General features: G+C 35.2%; 2 protein-coding genes across 3 annotated transcripts; one reads left to right on the top strand and one right to left on the bottom strand.

The window, feature by feature from the left end:
• The first annotated feature begins 444 nt into the window (after nt 1–444).
• LOC106179995 (uncharacterized) lies at nt 445–3583 on the top strand. Its single transcript, XM_013563837.2, has 5 exons — nt 445–979; nt 1580–1708; nt 1859–1982; nt 2205–2319; nt 2995–3583. Exons 1-5 carry the CDS (start codon nt 904–906, stop codon nt 3121–3123), a joined length of 573 nt encoding a protein of 190 aa, XP_013419291.1. The 5' UTR covers nt 445–903; the 3' UTR covers nt 3124–3583.
• LOC106179994 (uncharacterized) lies at nt 3289–16952 on the bottom strand. Of its 2 annotated transcripts, none has more exons than XM_013563835.2 (19): nt 16664–16952; nt 15815–15937; nt 15474–15591; nt 14789–14911; nt 10104–10230; nt 9609–9782; nt 9242–9325; nt 8849–8983; nt 8101–8222; nt 7574–7717; nt 7312–7397; nt 7018–7098; nt 6681–6813; nt 6249–6379; nt 5543–5649; nt 5269–5371; nt 5001–5143; nt 4532–4709; nt 3289–4284 (listed from the first exon to the last, which is right to left on the bottom strand). In XM_013563835.2, the coding sequence occupies exons 1-19, from the start codon at nt 16889–16891 to the stop codon at nt 4159–4161; spliced, it is 2466 nt and encodes an 821-aa protein (XP_013419289.2). In that variant the 5' UTR covers nt 16892–16952; the 3' UTR covers nt 3289–4158. The 2 variants fall into 2 exon arrangements, with proteins under 2 accessions (XP_013419289.2, XP_086857659.1); XM_087001533.1 differs by having other exon boundaries at nt 9669–9782.
• Nucleotides 16953–17140: the final 188 nt, after the last annotated feature.

The raw sequence follows: 17140 nt of genomic DNA, 5'->3' as shown, positions 1-17140 counted from the left end.
TTTCTTTAAATTTTTGGTCGGAAATTTAACCTACTTTTTGACCTACTTTTCTGCCCCATTGACATACAGCATAGAATGCTAGCAGAAAAATCCGTTCAAACATCATTTTCGGGTAAAATTAAACAATGCCTTTTTGGTAATTCTCTTAGTAATACTACATGACACTATATGCTGGCATATGTGGCAAAAAATTGACTTTGTATGCACCTTTTAAGTTTCACAGATTGCGATAGAGGTGCATTACCATACTCAGGCACGCATATCGCATACATGCAAGGCCGATATTTTACTATTTTCTAATTTCAACGAACAAACTTGTTTGTTGCCATCCTCCCCGGTGGCGTTGACAAAGGCACTATATTCAGTGTATATTGTCAAATTTGTCGCATTTGGCTGATTTGATTTGCAGGTAAGTCAAACTAGCATAGTAAAATTGAGTCAATGAGTAGCATACTTTCTCTCTCCAGCCCCGTCTCTGATCGTCTCTCTCTCTCGCCCGCGCGCACACACGCACTAGTCAAATAACGCCGAAATTAATTGCAGTGGGCTTCCTTGGGCAGAGCTTTCAGTTCTTTCGTTTCACCTTTTTATCGCGATCGGTAACTCATGGATATCTCAGCCCGTATTTTCATGTGGATTTTAAAACGTAGATCGCGAACTTTCGTGCTGAGTCACCGCGCGCAAAGATGACGTGTACAAGCGTTGCATCGCGTCCTCGCTAAGGTTACGCACACACATGAGTGTAACAGTAATAATTTTGTGGAAATTCAAGAAAATGGCATGTCCAGTTTGTCCGGCTAAGACTATATATGGAACTTTTGCTCACATAAATGATATAATCGAATAGTTCATGTCGGCATATACATGTATGAGTAATGGTGACGTAGGGATTTCTCCTATATTATGGGGATTAGGTTAAGCTTTCCGTTGAAAAAGCCACCAATATGTTATTACGACCGCGTCGAATATATTGCAACCGGTGAGTATTTTTTGTTAGCAGTTGCGCTATTACCACCTTTAATTTGCATTGCGGGAAGAGTAATAGATTCTTGATTACAACTATAGCCTATCGTGTACCCTATTCAATGATTGTTTAGGTAACGCCTAATCGTTTTCATAATTACGATGTGTGTCTTCGCAAACTTAGGCCTACTATTTGCCTAGATCAAATGCATTACCAAGGTACTTTTTTACTACGTACACTTGTGTCAGTCGTGTAGGTCTTTATATATATATATATATATATATATATGCCCTTGTCATTTTAGTTCTATTGTAGCCTACTGTATGTCCAGGATGACCCTACTCACCCAAACCCACTATAGAGGTGTATTTCACATGCTTAAGTATCAGAAAATAAAATTGAATGAATTCGAAGTCGTAAACATATTCACTTTTTAAAAACATATGTGTATAGAACAAAAATCCACGACTGTCTCAATTTTACGCCTAGGCCTACATTTAATTTTTACCATCGCTAAACATTTACGTAACATAGGCCTACGTATGTTCCAGTAAAGTATGTTCCGGGCCATATAATTTTAATTTTAATTTCATGGCTTATATGAGTTATCTTCAGGAAAGCAGAAAACCGAGGAAGGAGAGGCACCAAATACACGTAGTCCGTTACAGGAGACATCGGAGCAATTTTTTGCAAGCTTCCACTTGGCGCGCCGGCGGATGTTAAAAGCTGGGCGAAAGTTTGAAGGTAATTTTTTTACATACGCTTTTTTTTACTAAGTAAATAGATCTAAATAGTTTGTAGCTTCGAGTTATCACTTTGATTATATCATATACGGCGAAGAACAATGTGTAAAATGTATAGAGAAGAAGAAAGTTGCTACTTAATTGTTTCTAGATATCCCTACCGAGGTGCTTTTGCACCGGTTTCCCCAGTGGGACGAAGAGGATATTTGGGAACTTAAAGCGGAATTCCAGACGTTTGACTTCAATCAGGATGGCATTCTAGATTTCAACGAGCTGTAAGTTTTTTTTTTAGTATGCGTGAAACGTTTTATTCCTTGGGAATTATGTTCAGCAATTTTATACGCGATACCACTTTTTTTATTTTACATTAGCTTTTCGTCAGTATTTGGAAACCTTACTGCTGGCATATTGTGGCAATTACTTAATTACTATTAACCAGTTTAATCAATCTTCACTTAGTTGACACATACTGCTTAATCTTTTAATTGTTTCTGTAGTACAGAACTACTTGATACCATGGGAGACGATTCTTCCGAGGGATTACGTTTACTTGGTCTGAGAGCAATAAATTTCAAAGATTCACAGGGAATCGACTTTGAACAATTTCTTCAGGTAAAATTACATAACAATTCCTGGTACGAATATTGAAGATTTCTTTCCTTGTTCAAAATTTCTTTCTTTGTTCAAATTATTGAATGTTCAGATTTTTTTTTTTGGAGTCATGATGTAAGAGCAATTTACGCATATCATTTGTGTCACCAGAGATACATGTTGGGGGTGGTCGGCTCATGTCCTAGTTAGATTAAAGTAACCAATTCACTCATATTATTGACCGAATTGTGTATGTTTGCTCAGCACGCTGTTAAAGGTACATACGAACCGAGCATCGGTGGAGCGTGGATTCCAGTAACACATGTTAACCACTTCTACTAGATTCTTATATGACTCAAATAAATTCGACATGCCAAGGGATAAACTGAATAGATCACTCGATCAGCCATAAAAGACCTTTAGACTGCTCCTTTTTTTAAATTTTTGGTTGTAAAATTAACCTAATTCCGTGACCTACTTTCCTGACCCATTGACATACAGCTTAGAATGCCAGAAGAAAAATCCGTTCAAACATCATTTTCGGGTAAAATTAAACAATACCTTTTGGTAATTCTCTTAGTTATACTACTTCAAACTATATGCTGGCATTTGGTTGGTTTTTGTGACAAAAAATTGACTTTGTATGCATCTTTAAGCTACGTTACATTAAGTTTACAAAGTTTGCTTTTCTTTCAGTATGTGTACAACATCATAAAGAAAACAGAAAATACTCAGCTTCAAGTTATGCAAGTACAAAGCAAAGAGAAAAACAGAACTTTGCAGAAGCTGCATTTCTTCCAGCAAGTGGACTATGGGCTTTTATGAAGAGATCAGATTTGAATGTACTAAAGGGCTATTGTGCCATTTTTTCATTTACTGATATATTATCTAAAGGGCTATTGTGCCATTTTTTCATTTACTGATATATTTTCTATAATAATTTTTATTATCTATTCCTACGTATTTACGTGAAAAAGAAAAGTATGCCAGTTAAGTTGAAAATGAAGAAAAAAATTTATTATTAAAAGATGACAATAGCAACTCACAACTGATGAATTTTTTAGCAAACAGTAAATATTTTTGCTCTTCATCATTCCACATAAAGACATCTGAGTTTTCTGAAATCCTGAAAACTACTTCATGAGTGTAACAATTGATATTATGTGTGTGAATCAAGTGAGAGGGAATGTACAGTGCTTTAGTAAAAATATTCTCACTCCTGAATGACATCATTTTACATAAAGGTACTGATGATAAATAAATATGAAATTTTTCATGAATAGAATTGGATGATTGTTATAGTAAATAAGTAACTATCCAAAGAACACACATCCAAGCAGCTAGTGAAATTTTCTTTTAGGCTCAGATACATGAAATACTTGACAAGTGACAGAGAAATTGTTAAAATATCAACATTTCATGAAAGATTTTTGCTCGAATTGCCTTATTTATTAAAAGAAAAAAATCAAAAGTCATCTTGGGACCTGCCCAGTCAACCTGGCTATCAAAATTCTTGTTCTGAAATTTAAAACTTTCAAAACCTTCGCAAATGGTAACACACTTTCAACCACATGAGCTTGCCAAGCCAAGATCACAGCCATTTAATCCCCATACATCAGTTACTGAATTCTTCTTTTATGGGTTTTGCATCACATCACATTTTGCGCACACTTAGATGTCAGTTATTTGGTTTATTTACCAGTAAATCCAAAAAATGGCAATGCCATCCTTGTACCCAAGTAGTTCAGTCTACAAGGATTACTTGCTTGTATTACATTACTTCAATCCAACTTGGCGACTTAATATCTTTAAAGTTAACAGGAGATGTGTATCATGGTAAAAGCAGCATCAAATGCCACATCATGTCGTATCTAGTCGTATCATTCTGAGCTTGTTACTGTCAGCCAGGACACATGCTGCTTCATTGGATCCACCACAGTATCTGGATGAGGAAAACACTGTCAGCAGCTTTCCCCTTTGCTGAACCTACCAATGAGAAATTGAGGATAATATCACTGTACACAACCCTGAGATCACACGTGGTCAAACTATTTATTTACTAAATATCACAGTTTTTTGGTTTAAGACAACCAATAATCATTTGTGCACACCAGATTTTAGACCCTGCCCTGTTTAAAAACAACTTTTCATGAAGTCTCCCTAGGGAAAATGTCTCATTTGGTGACAGCTGAGGATGTTCATTAAATTAAGCAATTTATGTTCAAATCTGTACCTGGAATCCAACCTGCTGCACTTCGTGGGCACGGACTACATGGGACAAATGGTTTCTCTCTAGAAATTCTATCAGTGCCTCACAACTGAAGAAGTAGGCAGTACCCCTACGTGTGTTGTGAATGAAACCTTTGTTCTTTTTTAAGTTTTGTAGAATTTCAGGTGAAGTCATCTCCAAACTAAAACAAACAAGCAAACAATGGCTGCGCAACTGCAACAAACAAATGCACAGCAATGCGCAGTCGGTTTTTGGTCACTAACACTCAGCTGGCTAAGTTGTGCTTCACAAAACATATAAACAGACACCTCTCTTCTTTACATATAAATTTTAGCCAAAAGCACAAAATATTAGCCTTCAAGGAAGATGGCTACACTCATTACTAAAATTTTGTTGTTGAAAGCATGTCCAACAGGGTATAATTTATCTTATCCACTGATATCTTAGTGATACCAGGATAACAGATACTAACTGTACAGGATCACTCCACATAATGTCCCAAGCCAGTGGACTCTCAGTTTCTGGGTCTCTCAGAGGGACTGGTACACTGTTAATTGCTTCAATGCTTCCTCCACCATGCTCTGGTGATGGAATTCCTCCATGAACACAGAAGATCTGAAAATAAAAAAGAATAGTTTTCTCCTTTTTTGTCAAGGACATGAACATCATCATCATCATCATCATAATACATTTATTTGTGATACATTTAATCTCTTTAATCTTATACCTTGTCATCTCACCTTATTGTCTACTGTTGCTGCCACAGGCATAGCATCAAAGCAGTCATTGACTGCTTCCCACACCTGGACACCAACATTGTCACCAAATTTGGTGATGCATTCACTGAAATTAAAGCAGAACTTGCATTGGCAATGAAAAATATGCAGTGAAATATATAATTGCAGTTGTAAACCTCTGTTCTACTACGTCTTATTCAATCAAGTAGTTAAAGAGAAAATAAAAAAAATGAAAAGAAATTGAGTAAATATTATTAATTCATCAAGGGCATCTTACTTTTTAAACTGAAACATTTGCTGCACAGATCTGAGTTCATGGTTGCCGCGTAACAAGTAGAACTTGCTAGGACCCAGCAATTTCTGTGCCAGCAGGTATGCCACAACCTAAATAATAAAATTTACTTATATGGAACCAATCACATTAGACCGTGGAAATACTCAGACTAAAAGTGTCACAAATAGAAGAAGATATTCCAAACTGAAAATTCTATTTAAATTGAGACTTCAGCTAAATCAATTCTTAATTTGGAAGATCTTTGCATAACATTAATTCAAGTTTTGCATAGAACTTTTAATCTGCTGAAAGCCTTAAATCCTACAAAGCATAAAACATTCGGTCAGCTTATACATAAGTAATTATTGCTAGGCATTTAACAATACATATTCTTTGAACTTTATAATCATTACCTCTAAATCAGTTGCTCACACTTTCATTCAAATTTCTTTAATCTAGGTACATTTGAGTAGGAAATTCTTTTAAGCATAATTAAAAGCATTCTTTAATTAAATGGAAATTCATTATATTGTACATAACTTTAAGATTGCATTTTCAGGTAAAAAAAGTCAAAAGCCACTGGCATTGCTGCTACTTATTATTTTTTCTCATTTTCAACATCATCTGATTTTAATACCAACAACACACACTCCATTTTCTCCTCAGAAAGTTTTTACTTGATGAGTCTGCATAAAATATCAAGTCTCACCTCTACCCCGAACTCTCCTCTGTCTACATAGTCTCCAAGAAATAAAAATGTTGAAGGAGTAAGCATGGGTCCCATACGCCATAAAACCTTCTCAAAACATACCAAGTCTCTGTAATTGCCATGGATATCTCCTAGAGTGACAGAATTTAGTAAGATCTTGTAAACATCAGATACTCAGGTATAAATCCATTTGTTTAAAATACCATAAAAAGCCTCATCAAAGCTAAATTTTCCAATTAATAAACAAACTGTATCTAACCTTTTTATTCTTAACTAAAATTGTTATTTTTATCCCTGAGGACGGCAAATGGTTTATCACACAAACATTGAATCAAATCATTTCTAACCAACCTCTCTGGTCACATTCTGACTATTTATATTACTACCTGGGCATAAAATGAAACATTCCCGGCAAAATGGCTTTTGTCTTACCTAGAATGTAAGTTGGTGACTTGAGTCGCAGTAATCTTGGTTCTGCTGCCAAGGTCACTTTAGCTTGTCTACATAATGCCAGTAAACATTTAGCAAGAGCATTTTTGTCTACTTGTCCCCAGTCAAAAGCCGCCTGAAAAATAAGAGATATTAATTTTTTTGTTGTTTTAAAGAGCTCAAAAATATACATCTAAAAATATAAAAATCAGAAAATATATCAAACAAACAAAAATATGAATAAAGTTTTAAAAAATCAAATAAATAAATAATAAAGGCAACCTTACAAATGATCTGACAAGCATAACAAAATAACATCTCTTTTCATTGCAGAACTAACCTTTGCTTGACCTCCATTGGTTGCCTTGATTGTTCTTTCAAAATACCTCAGTCCAGTTAGCATTTCATTGGAGTGAGACTTCTGGAAGCAACAACAGGAAATCTGTCACATACACACACACACAAACACACATTAGTTGTACACACATGTACACAACTGTGTTTGCAAATAAAAGTGTACATTTAGATAAAGACTAAGACAACATAATTTTTTAATCAAATTCATCTCAGAAAATAACATAATTTACAAAAGATATTTAAACAAAATATAATCAAGTTAATTATCATCAGGCACCTGGTTAAAGGAATCTAATGAAGGCATTCTGTGAAACCTTGTTCGTTCTGCTGTGAGATCTACATCTGCTATACCTGTTGATGTACCTACAAATATGATAATTTTGATTTGAAAGCAATTATCATATATATATTGCTCCACTGAATATTAGCAACTCTAGTGTCTGCCTTTTTACAATTCTACATAATATATAGATTTTGCTGTCAGTTTAAAATATGACTTCATACTCATTAATATTTTACCAAGTAAACTGTTTTCCAACCTTGCAAATCCCACAATGCACTGACATCCGAAAGAGTTCCAGTCCTGCGTACTTTAACTGTGTGTGTTGCCAACTCATATTTGGAGTCCACAGACAAGGGGCCTGGGGTTAAAGGGGAAGCAAATATTGGGATGTCTTCTGCATCTAGTCCGAAGACAAACATTATTGGTTCAATACATTCAAACAGACACTCAAACACCAGTAAAAGAAAACAGCAAAGGTTCATTTGCAGTGGTTGATAAAGTATGTGTGTACTAACATGTAGAAATATATGCACACACACACACAGAGAGAGAGAGAGAGAGAGCGAGAGCGAGAGAGAGAGCAGATTTAATTTTAATTTACATAATTATTAGAACAGCAAGCAAAAGAATGACTGAAAAATTTATCACTATTCATTTAATAATAATCAGTTGCTTTCAGTCTGAAATATTCATACACATCAAAAATTTATCCTCTATACTCTTTTTAATTCAAAAGGAGCTAACTGGATAAACCAAACCCTTAAATTAACAATGCACACTTACCATCAGCCTTGTCTGGAGAACTGCTCCTTGTGTTGAAATTATCTGTGGTGTTCAGGATGTCAGACCTTGACCTTTTATTATTAGGTGGGCTGAGACCATCCTCATTCTTCTTTGGAGTGGCTCTGCATAAATTGAAAAAGTTCACATTAAAGATGCATTTAAGGTGTTCTCTCATATTTCAGATACACCATTTCTGCCCTAGCGGTTTTGAAAAAAAAAATAGTACAACAAAATCAACTCACCATATGAGTAAAAAATATGAAAAAAAAAAAAAAATTGGGGGTAATCCAACTGGTTTTTGAGAGGTAGTGCCCCCACTCTGACAGACTTGGTCACAACTGAACAAGACTGAGGTAATTACCTGTTCACCTTCACCTGAACAGGTAATTCAGTTGTGACCAAGTCTGTCAGGTTGAACAGACGAAACAGTCAACAGGTAAATCAAATATCTGGATCTATCATAAACGAAAACTTTCTGACGATCAAAACTGAGATCAAATGAAACTATTTTCACACTAGTATAAGTGGCTTATATGTGTGTCTGGAAATCCATGTTTGCTTTATATGAATCTTTAAATATGCACTAGATAAGCTGATTGAGATTACAAGACTAGCACAGAATTTGTTTTGGAAAGTAAAAATAAAAATATGGATATCAAAATGTCAGAACCAAAGTATGTGATTTTCAAACATTTTCCATAATGAATTGCTTGTCATACCCATGTAGTTGTTAACACGCTCAATTTACCTTTTCCTCTTATTCCTTGGTATACAGGAATTTGGTAGCCTGAACAGAGATGAAGTACCTCTGAACTTGAGTTGACCTACCGCAGTCAAAAAATCTGTTAGAGGGAGTTTTTCTTTGGTTTCTTTCCCAAATACTCTGGAAAATGAATAAATATAAATTTTCCAAGCATAAGTACTTGTATTCTATCAGAAAATTAACTTTGTTTTGTTCTTATAAGATAATATGCACATGACAGCAACATCATCTGGTAGCTTGTGCTTGCATTTTTAAATATTTAAAAGAATATACATGAACTAGTGCTTTCAGTTGTTTAAATAAAATATATACATCTACATGATCAGACAAATACAAATACTCGCTTTTCCTTTTAAACAAAAAAATTAATGTTCATACTTGGCATTTTCTATGGCTTCATTCTCAACTTCTTTTTCACTCATTGTCTGCCCTTTGCTATATCTTATGTCAAGCACTATTTTTCTAAAAAATGAAGAAAAATATCATTTTCATAATAATATTGCTAAGCAATGAAACTATATTCTATCACTCATGTGATTATATTACTGTTATATGGCTACAGCTAATATTACTAACCACAGCATCAACATAATAAGATTTTTTTTTAAACCTCAGTCTTGTCACTTCTATATCAATTAAAAGCAACAAATCCTTAAAAAAAAACAAACATTTCACACATTTCTGACAAAAAAAAAAAATCAGCACCTAAAGAATGCCACTGTCTAAAACTTAAAAATAAACATACTTGAATTCGTCAAACTGTAGATAACCATCTCCATTTTTATCATAAAACCTGAACATGTACCGACATCTCATCTCTGCTGGTGTGCCACCATGTTGTGTTACAGGGTCTAGAGATGCCAAGCCTAATAACACTTCTTTAAAAGTTAACATTTTTCTGTGGTGCACATCAAAGGCCCTACAATTGAATAGAACTTTCAATTAATGTCAGCAAAAATTCTTTTATTAAACAGGAATATATATAAGCAATTAGTGTCTATGTAATGTTAGGCTCACGCTAACATAAAGATAGTGTATTACTTAAGCAAGAGAAAATTTAACTTGTTTACTTTTTTGAAAGACTTTGTGTTTTTATGTTTTTCATCTATATTAAATTGATAGAGTGAAACATTAGTCATTAGGACAAATCTTAAAGACAGCTGGTATCACCCCCTTTTCTGTTGTATTCAGGTAAGCATGATGTTACAATCAGAAAACAGCAAGTTATGGTACAATGTACCTGAAATAATCTGTAAGGTCTTCTTCTTTGGCTCCTTTGCTGAGTAAATACTTCTTAAATACTGTCTCATTCATCATTAAGCTGGGAGAACACTGCATACAAAATTCTTGGAACAGAATTTCTATTTCTTAAAAGAGAAATACATAAAATCAGAATATTTAGTCTTCTGTGAGTTACCTTATTTGTTTGCAGATCTTTCAAAAACTACACTATAGCTAATAAGTCCCCGGTCACTTTAATAGCACACGCTGTCTACATCAGACGCGCTAATGCGCACGTCCCCGACAGTGTTAATGATAGGGGGATTACGATGGACAGCGCATGTTGCTCACAGCAGTAGGCACTGCCGCCGAAGTTAAACCGGTAATTAAGTCTTTAACTTGACTAAACATGTTTTGCTTTGTAACTTGCGTCCTTCAGTCTTGCTGTTGCGGAAGCGCCGGCGGGACATATCTCCACCTTGCCGATATTTATCCCGACTCTCGACTTTAAAGTATTATTGGTTTTGATTTTATCAAAGTCTTATTATATCAGAAAACCTGCATATTTTCATACGTTAAGAGGGATAAAAAACAACACCTTGCAGCACTATTACCTATTATTCATCACCAGAAGTTACTGTTTCACTTTTTTCTCCCAAATTACAAAGTCTGATGACAACTGAAAGCCTTTAGCCATACCTCAGGGCAGTGGGAGACTGGATTTGATTAAACTTTATTCATTGTAACGTATGCATCTACATGAATAGATGAAAATGTACAAAGGAATGCAAATATATATAAATATGAATTATGATCAATAGTGATATTGTATGACTCCTTGTATGAAAAATACAAAACATATTTGGCAGAGCCCAAATGGCTCTACCTACTCAACTGGTTATGGGTGCAGCACAGTCCCTTTTTTGGAAGGCTAACCATAAATACTTGGCAAGAGCAATAATGTGTTCGTTCTTCTTACCAGTCATTAGTGTTTTAAATTTATCCATTCTGGTAAGGTGCTCAAAGTGACTATGTTGTTTTTTGTATATTGAATAAAGATCATATCGAAGGTCTGTATAAAGGGGGCATGACACTAGGAAATGGATTTCATCTTCTATTTCACCAGAATGGCACTTTTTGCAAATTCTGTCAGCTTGGGGAATTTTTTCATGTCTACCTGTTTCAATACCTAGGTTGTGTGCACTTATGCGGAATCTGGTTAAAGTGGTGCATTTATCTCTATCTTTAATTGTATCTAAGTATCTTTCCTTCATACATTTGTTCTTGTATTGACAATAAACTTGTAATTTGGACTTGGTGTTAGTTATGTCTCTCTGCCATTCTTGTGTTATTCTGTCCCTGATTCTTTCCCTAAACCGCTGGATAAAGTTTTTATCATATCTTTGGCCTAGCCACACATCACCAAAGCCATTCTCAAAAAGTATTTGTCTCACACCTTCGCACCATGACATGTGTTCCTGCTTTATCTCTGTAAGGTTGGATGTGTTTAAAAGTTTGTAATTTTCTATTTCATCTAGGTAGGCCTGTTTCAACAAACTATTATCTTCCGAGTTTAATATTTTTTGCCAAAATTTTATAAGTTGTGTTTGGATTTTAAAGGACACTGGTAGCCTACCGAGTTCTCCTCTGACAGCTTGGTTTGTACTTTTAGAATGTACACCTAGGAGTTCTTTACAAAAGCGTAAATGGATTTTTTCTACCGGAGATTTGTCGGTGATTAAATGTAATAAAAGTATATTTTGAAGAATTTTCCTAGCCTTCGGCAATTTCCGCAAAGCTTCGGCATGCGCGGCAATACAGAGCTGTCGATATCTCTGTGCGTGAAGAATAGAATTGGTGGAACAACGGTTAACGTCGTTGAGTCATCTGCAACCTGCCTGACGGGAGTTCGTGTCCCTGTCGGTGCTTTTGAAGATTTTGAAATTGTCATTATTATAAATATCTATTAATATATAAAACAGTCGTGGCTAATTGTTTTTGCAACGGAAAGCAAAGTAGGAAGGTTTGTTCTTATTGTTAAAGTTATTATTACTGGGGACATAAATTAGTATGCTAATCTCTTAACATGGTATAATGATTCATACGATGGGTATCAAATAGTTTTCCTTTGATATAAACAACAAAAGAGCGGCCTTCCAAATATCTGTGCTGAATGTTTATAACGTAGGTACTATTATGCGCAAAAATATTGATACATGACGCAAACGACATTTACTAATTTTGGTAATATCAATTTTAATTAAAATTAAATTTAATTGAAATTAAAATTAAAATTTGTCTAAACGTGCATATTACCATTCACCTTGTTTAAAGGGTTCGCAACACTTTACATTCTAATACATTTTGCCAATTTTCATGTTTGCTAGTTTATTTTGATTTGAGAGAAAGCAAGAGAAGACCCTCTACTAGGGCCGCAAATTAATTATGAGTATTTTTCTTCAGTGCAAGAGACTGTGTAATGAAAAATCAATCTGTAACTCTGGTATAGGGTGGCCTTGTGTGTGTAATAATATACAAGTAGGGGCAGGGGTACAGATTTATAGTACAAATAGTCATTTTATACATCTTATTAATCTCATCGTCGGGTCATTGTTTACAATAGCGCTTTGTCGCTGTGCGTACCTTTTTGCATTTGAGTTAGACTCAGTCAGTAACAGCTGGTGATTTTGTCTTTTTTGCGTTTCATTGACAATATTTTGGCCACCTAAGTAGGGAAATGTGGCTCTTTGTTTTGAAATGACATTTCCATTGTTCCTTTGAACATGCAAAAGTCAACACACTTACGTCAACATACTTACTTTGTAATACCAACCCAGGGGAAGAAACAAAAGCCTCATAAGGTGTCGTCATTCACACTGTAAAAGGTGTTAATTTCATGCTTCTATTGTTTGCCCATGAATCATTATGACAAATTTGTAGGGTTGCCAGATCACTGGCGCTTCATTCAATTCTCTATATCTGCCCTGCAGCCTGGGATGAGTGATACTTGACTGACCTTTGTTTAAATCTGGAGATTTTCTTTATAATTCGATCAGTGTGCATAAATTATGATATTTTCCATCAGGAAAAATACGTGATAATGTTACGATTCTTATTTTACGGATACATAATTACAAAAATTAATTCCTGATTTAATACCCCCTATTTCAGCGCCTATTCCTGGCTGCGTTAATTATGGGGGGTTGGAAAGTAATCCGTTAGAACGCAGGAGTGATGATTGCTACTCTTACCAAAGGTGCATCACCGATCAACTAATCTCAGCCACCTGAAGCAGATCAAGAATCACCAACAAAAGACAAATAGGACTACATCTGCCTTCTTGTTGAGACATCTTATGTAAAAAAAGGCGATAACGGTCAAAACATACGTGCTTCGTGGTTTATTAAATGTTCATCGTATTTTTTCGTTCGTTATTCTTATGAGTTAAGCAGCTTCACCTCCGTGACACCCTTTTTATTTATTTAAACCATTGTTAGATAAACCATGGGTTTCACTCCAGATTTCACGATCGAGCAGCTGATCATGAGGAGAGTGTAGCATGCTATAGTAAACTACCCCAAATATATATATACAACACCTCCAGGGTTTCACGATCGAGCAAGTGATCATGAGGAGAGAGTGTAGCAGAGAACTTCATTAATGGTCGTCATAATTGGTGGTTGCCTTGGGAAAATGAGTTACATGATTACATAATACAGATACATAATAACATAAGATTAATACTAAAATTTTCCCTGATACAAAAACCCCTATTTGAGCGCTTATTCCTGACTGCGTTAATTACGGGTGATTAGAAAGTAATCTATGAGGACGCAGGAGCGATGATCGCTACTCTTACCAACGGTAAATCACCGATTTACTTGACTCCGCTACTTCGAGCAAAATCACACACCACCAAAAGACAAATTAGACCACGTTCGTCCTCTTATTAAAACAAAGAATGTAAAAATGTGATGTCGGTCAAAGAAGAGGCCTAGACTACGTGCTTCATGGTTTATTGGCTAGGCCTATTCATTGGATTTTTTTATTTCATTATTGTAGCTTCACCTCGCGAGACCCTTTTTTATATATTTAAAACACAGCACCCCACTGGTTTCGCGATCATGAAGAAAGGGAGTGTAGCAAAGAACCTCATTAATGGTCGTAATAATAGGTGGTTGCATTGTAGGCCTAACCTTGTTCATTTTAGTCGACAGACTAAGCTAGAAGAAAGAAAAGATCATTATCGCCTCTCTTTACTTAGGAACAATAAGGATGGCTAGTGGCAGCATTTATAAGTTCTTTTATTTAGAAACTTTCCGATCCTTTGTCTGGGACTGCGTCCGAGAAACGGCGGATGGTAATCTTACGAGAATTAAATCAGTTATCGATCATACGCGTACCAATAGTCGTGTTTTTTTTTTAGCTATACGGTATTACATCTATTTATATATAGTATGAAGGAATACTTTACAGTGTAACTATGCACCAAAAAGCCAGTGTCATGTTAAGGTCTTCAAAACTAAAAATCCCAGCATTCAACAACATTAACAGCATTCAACAATTGATGGTAGACTGATTTATACCACAAATGGTATGCCAAAATAACAAGTAATTTAACAGCACACATAGCTGGAGCTTTTCATCAGCTTAAGTCCAACACAAGTTCATCTTAGGTGCTTTATGTAATGTGATATTTCTCACCTTCTTTGCCCAGTTTAGCAGCCTTGAGTAATTGTTTTTGTGGAGAATCATGGTTATCCACAGAACTTTCAGTACAATCTGCCATGTGTTCACTTAGAAATGACAATGGAACAATACAACTGCCTGCAGATGAAGAGGATAACAACACTGTTAAGCAATTATCAATGCAGGCCCGTAGCCAGCAATTTCAAAAGGGGGGTTCTTTTTCTGAAAAAGTGGACCTTTTTCCATAAAAACTTCAATAAACCTAGATCAAAATTTACCCAGAGTGGACCTTTTCCCACCAAAAGGGGCGGTTCTTTCGAACCCCCCGAACCCCCCCTGGCTACGGGCCTACAATGACAGCACATATTTATAATACATCTGACTTATTCTAATTCATTGAAAAGAATCTAGGGAGATAAATCACCTGGTGAAAAATCTTACTGCAGAAGTTAAAAACTGTTGCTGCAAAAATAACTACAACACTGACATTTTCTAATAAGGCTTGACAACCTTAGACCTGAAAAAAGATCCTTTTATTATAAATGCTTATACTATAAATAATGGAAGGTATATCATCAACATTCACAAATACATTTGTTTACTTTACCATTTAAGTTAGCACACAATGACACATTCACCTGCCTGAGAGATGGATAAAAATTTTGTGGAACTACTCTTCAAGATAGATATATCTTCTTACCCTTTTCTACTTGACTCATAAGCTCTATTGGTTCCCTGCCCAGTAGAGTAGGTTCCACCCCTGCTTCCACTGCTTTCTTCAATTCACTCAGAGAAACCCATATCCTATTGCCATCATTCTAAAAAAATATTAAAAATTTTATGGATGTAAGCTAAAAAAAGAAGACCAGAAACAAAACATGAAAATCTGATGAATAATATGTTCCATACATCAGAATTTAACTGATCATGCAAAATCTATGCAAATGTCTCATCAACAACGTTATTTTACAGCTATATGTGGAATAAAAGAAAATAAATTTATATTCTCAAGAACAGTAAGTAAAGTAGTCATGTGGTTACAATTCCCGTGTCCTTCCAATTGATGGGATGAGCCAAAAAGGTAATATCAAGCCTGAGGGATTCCTTCAACCGGACAATATGACTTTTCAGAATGCCTTGAAGACCGACTTCAGTACCAGCCAACTATAAAAAAAATATTGTTAATTAACTTACAAAATAAAAATAGTCATATATTAAGAAAACATTTTATATCTAAAATTACAAAATTAATTTGTCCTTTTAATACTCACCCAGTCACCATGTATGGTTATCCAGTTTTTAAAACCTACTAGTAAACTTTGCTGTTCATGTTAAAAAAGCAAAAATCACATTACTCAAAAGAAATTGCCAATGTGGAAGTCTCACGTCTGATGTGTGAGATTTGACTGGCCTGTCATTGGTTGTATCAGAAAAATGTCAGGATTGAAACTAGCACTAATCTCATGCATTAGCTCTCATATTTTCTGCTCCTGATATGTATGCTGTGCTAATGCATGAGAGCAAAGACCTTAGTATAGCATACATATCAGGAACTGCATATAGGAATGCTAACACATGGATTTCCTGCTAGATTAAATCCACACAGAAATCTGTTCTGAATCAGATATGAATCATTTTTTAATCCAAACATGTATATGCAAATGCACATGAATCAACCTGTATATGTGGGATTGCACGCAACTGTATAATAGGAAATCAATAAAAACAACCTGTGGCGTACTGCGATTACCAGTAGAATAAATGGCTTTGTATTATGTATATTGAATATTTTGAAGCTGCAATTAATGATTTACATATTCTTAAATGAGCATCCAATAACTTTTCACATGAAAAATTGCATGGTCTCATTTGCAAGGGATTTGAGGGTACCTGTGTTGCAAATTTTTGTGCTGCATCCTTAAAGGATTCTCTTTCATCCTTGCAATCTGACGGTAACCACCACCCTCGATCATCGTACTGCGTCAGTAGGTATTTTCCATCTTGTTCTCTAGGCAAAAGTACGCTTACGTATTCACAAACAGGTCTTAAGGATGTGCCGTTTTTGTCTGTCTTGCCATCAGCAAACCCATCGACATCCTGCCCTCCGAACCGAGCCATTTCTACTTTCCATTCACACCACAGTTCTCATTAACAGGACTCTGCACTTAATACAATAACAAACACGCACATTGTTAATTCTAATCATGTCTTACAATTTTATGGGTAAAGGAAAAATACATTTTACGTTACAATTCAAATTCAAAATATTAGAGGCGTAACTAAGAATTCAAAGAGTATAAAGTGCAAAGACAATTATAATTATCATTTAGTGCGGGGTAATAATGTTTTGGATTACTGCGCATGAAA

The sequence above is a fragment of the Lingula anatina genome, chromosome 1, assembly GCF_051362555.1.
Source record: "Lingula anatina isolate TDL-2025a chromosome 1, LinAna3.0, whole genome shotgun sequence".
Classification (NCBI taxonomy): Eukaryota; Metazoa; Brachiopoda; class Lingulata; order Lingulida; family Lingulidae; genus Lingula; species Lingula anatina.
Note: the sequence above shows the minus strand (reverse complement) of the source record. Positions and strands in the feature narration are given on the sequence as shown.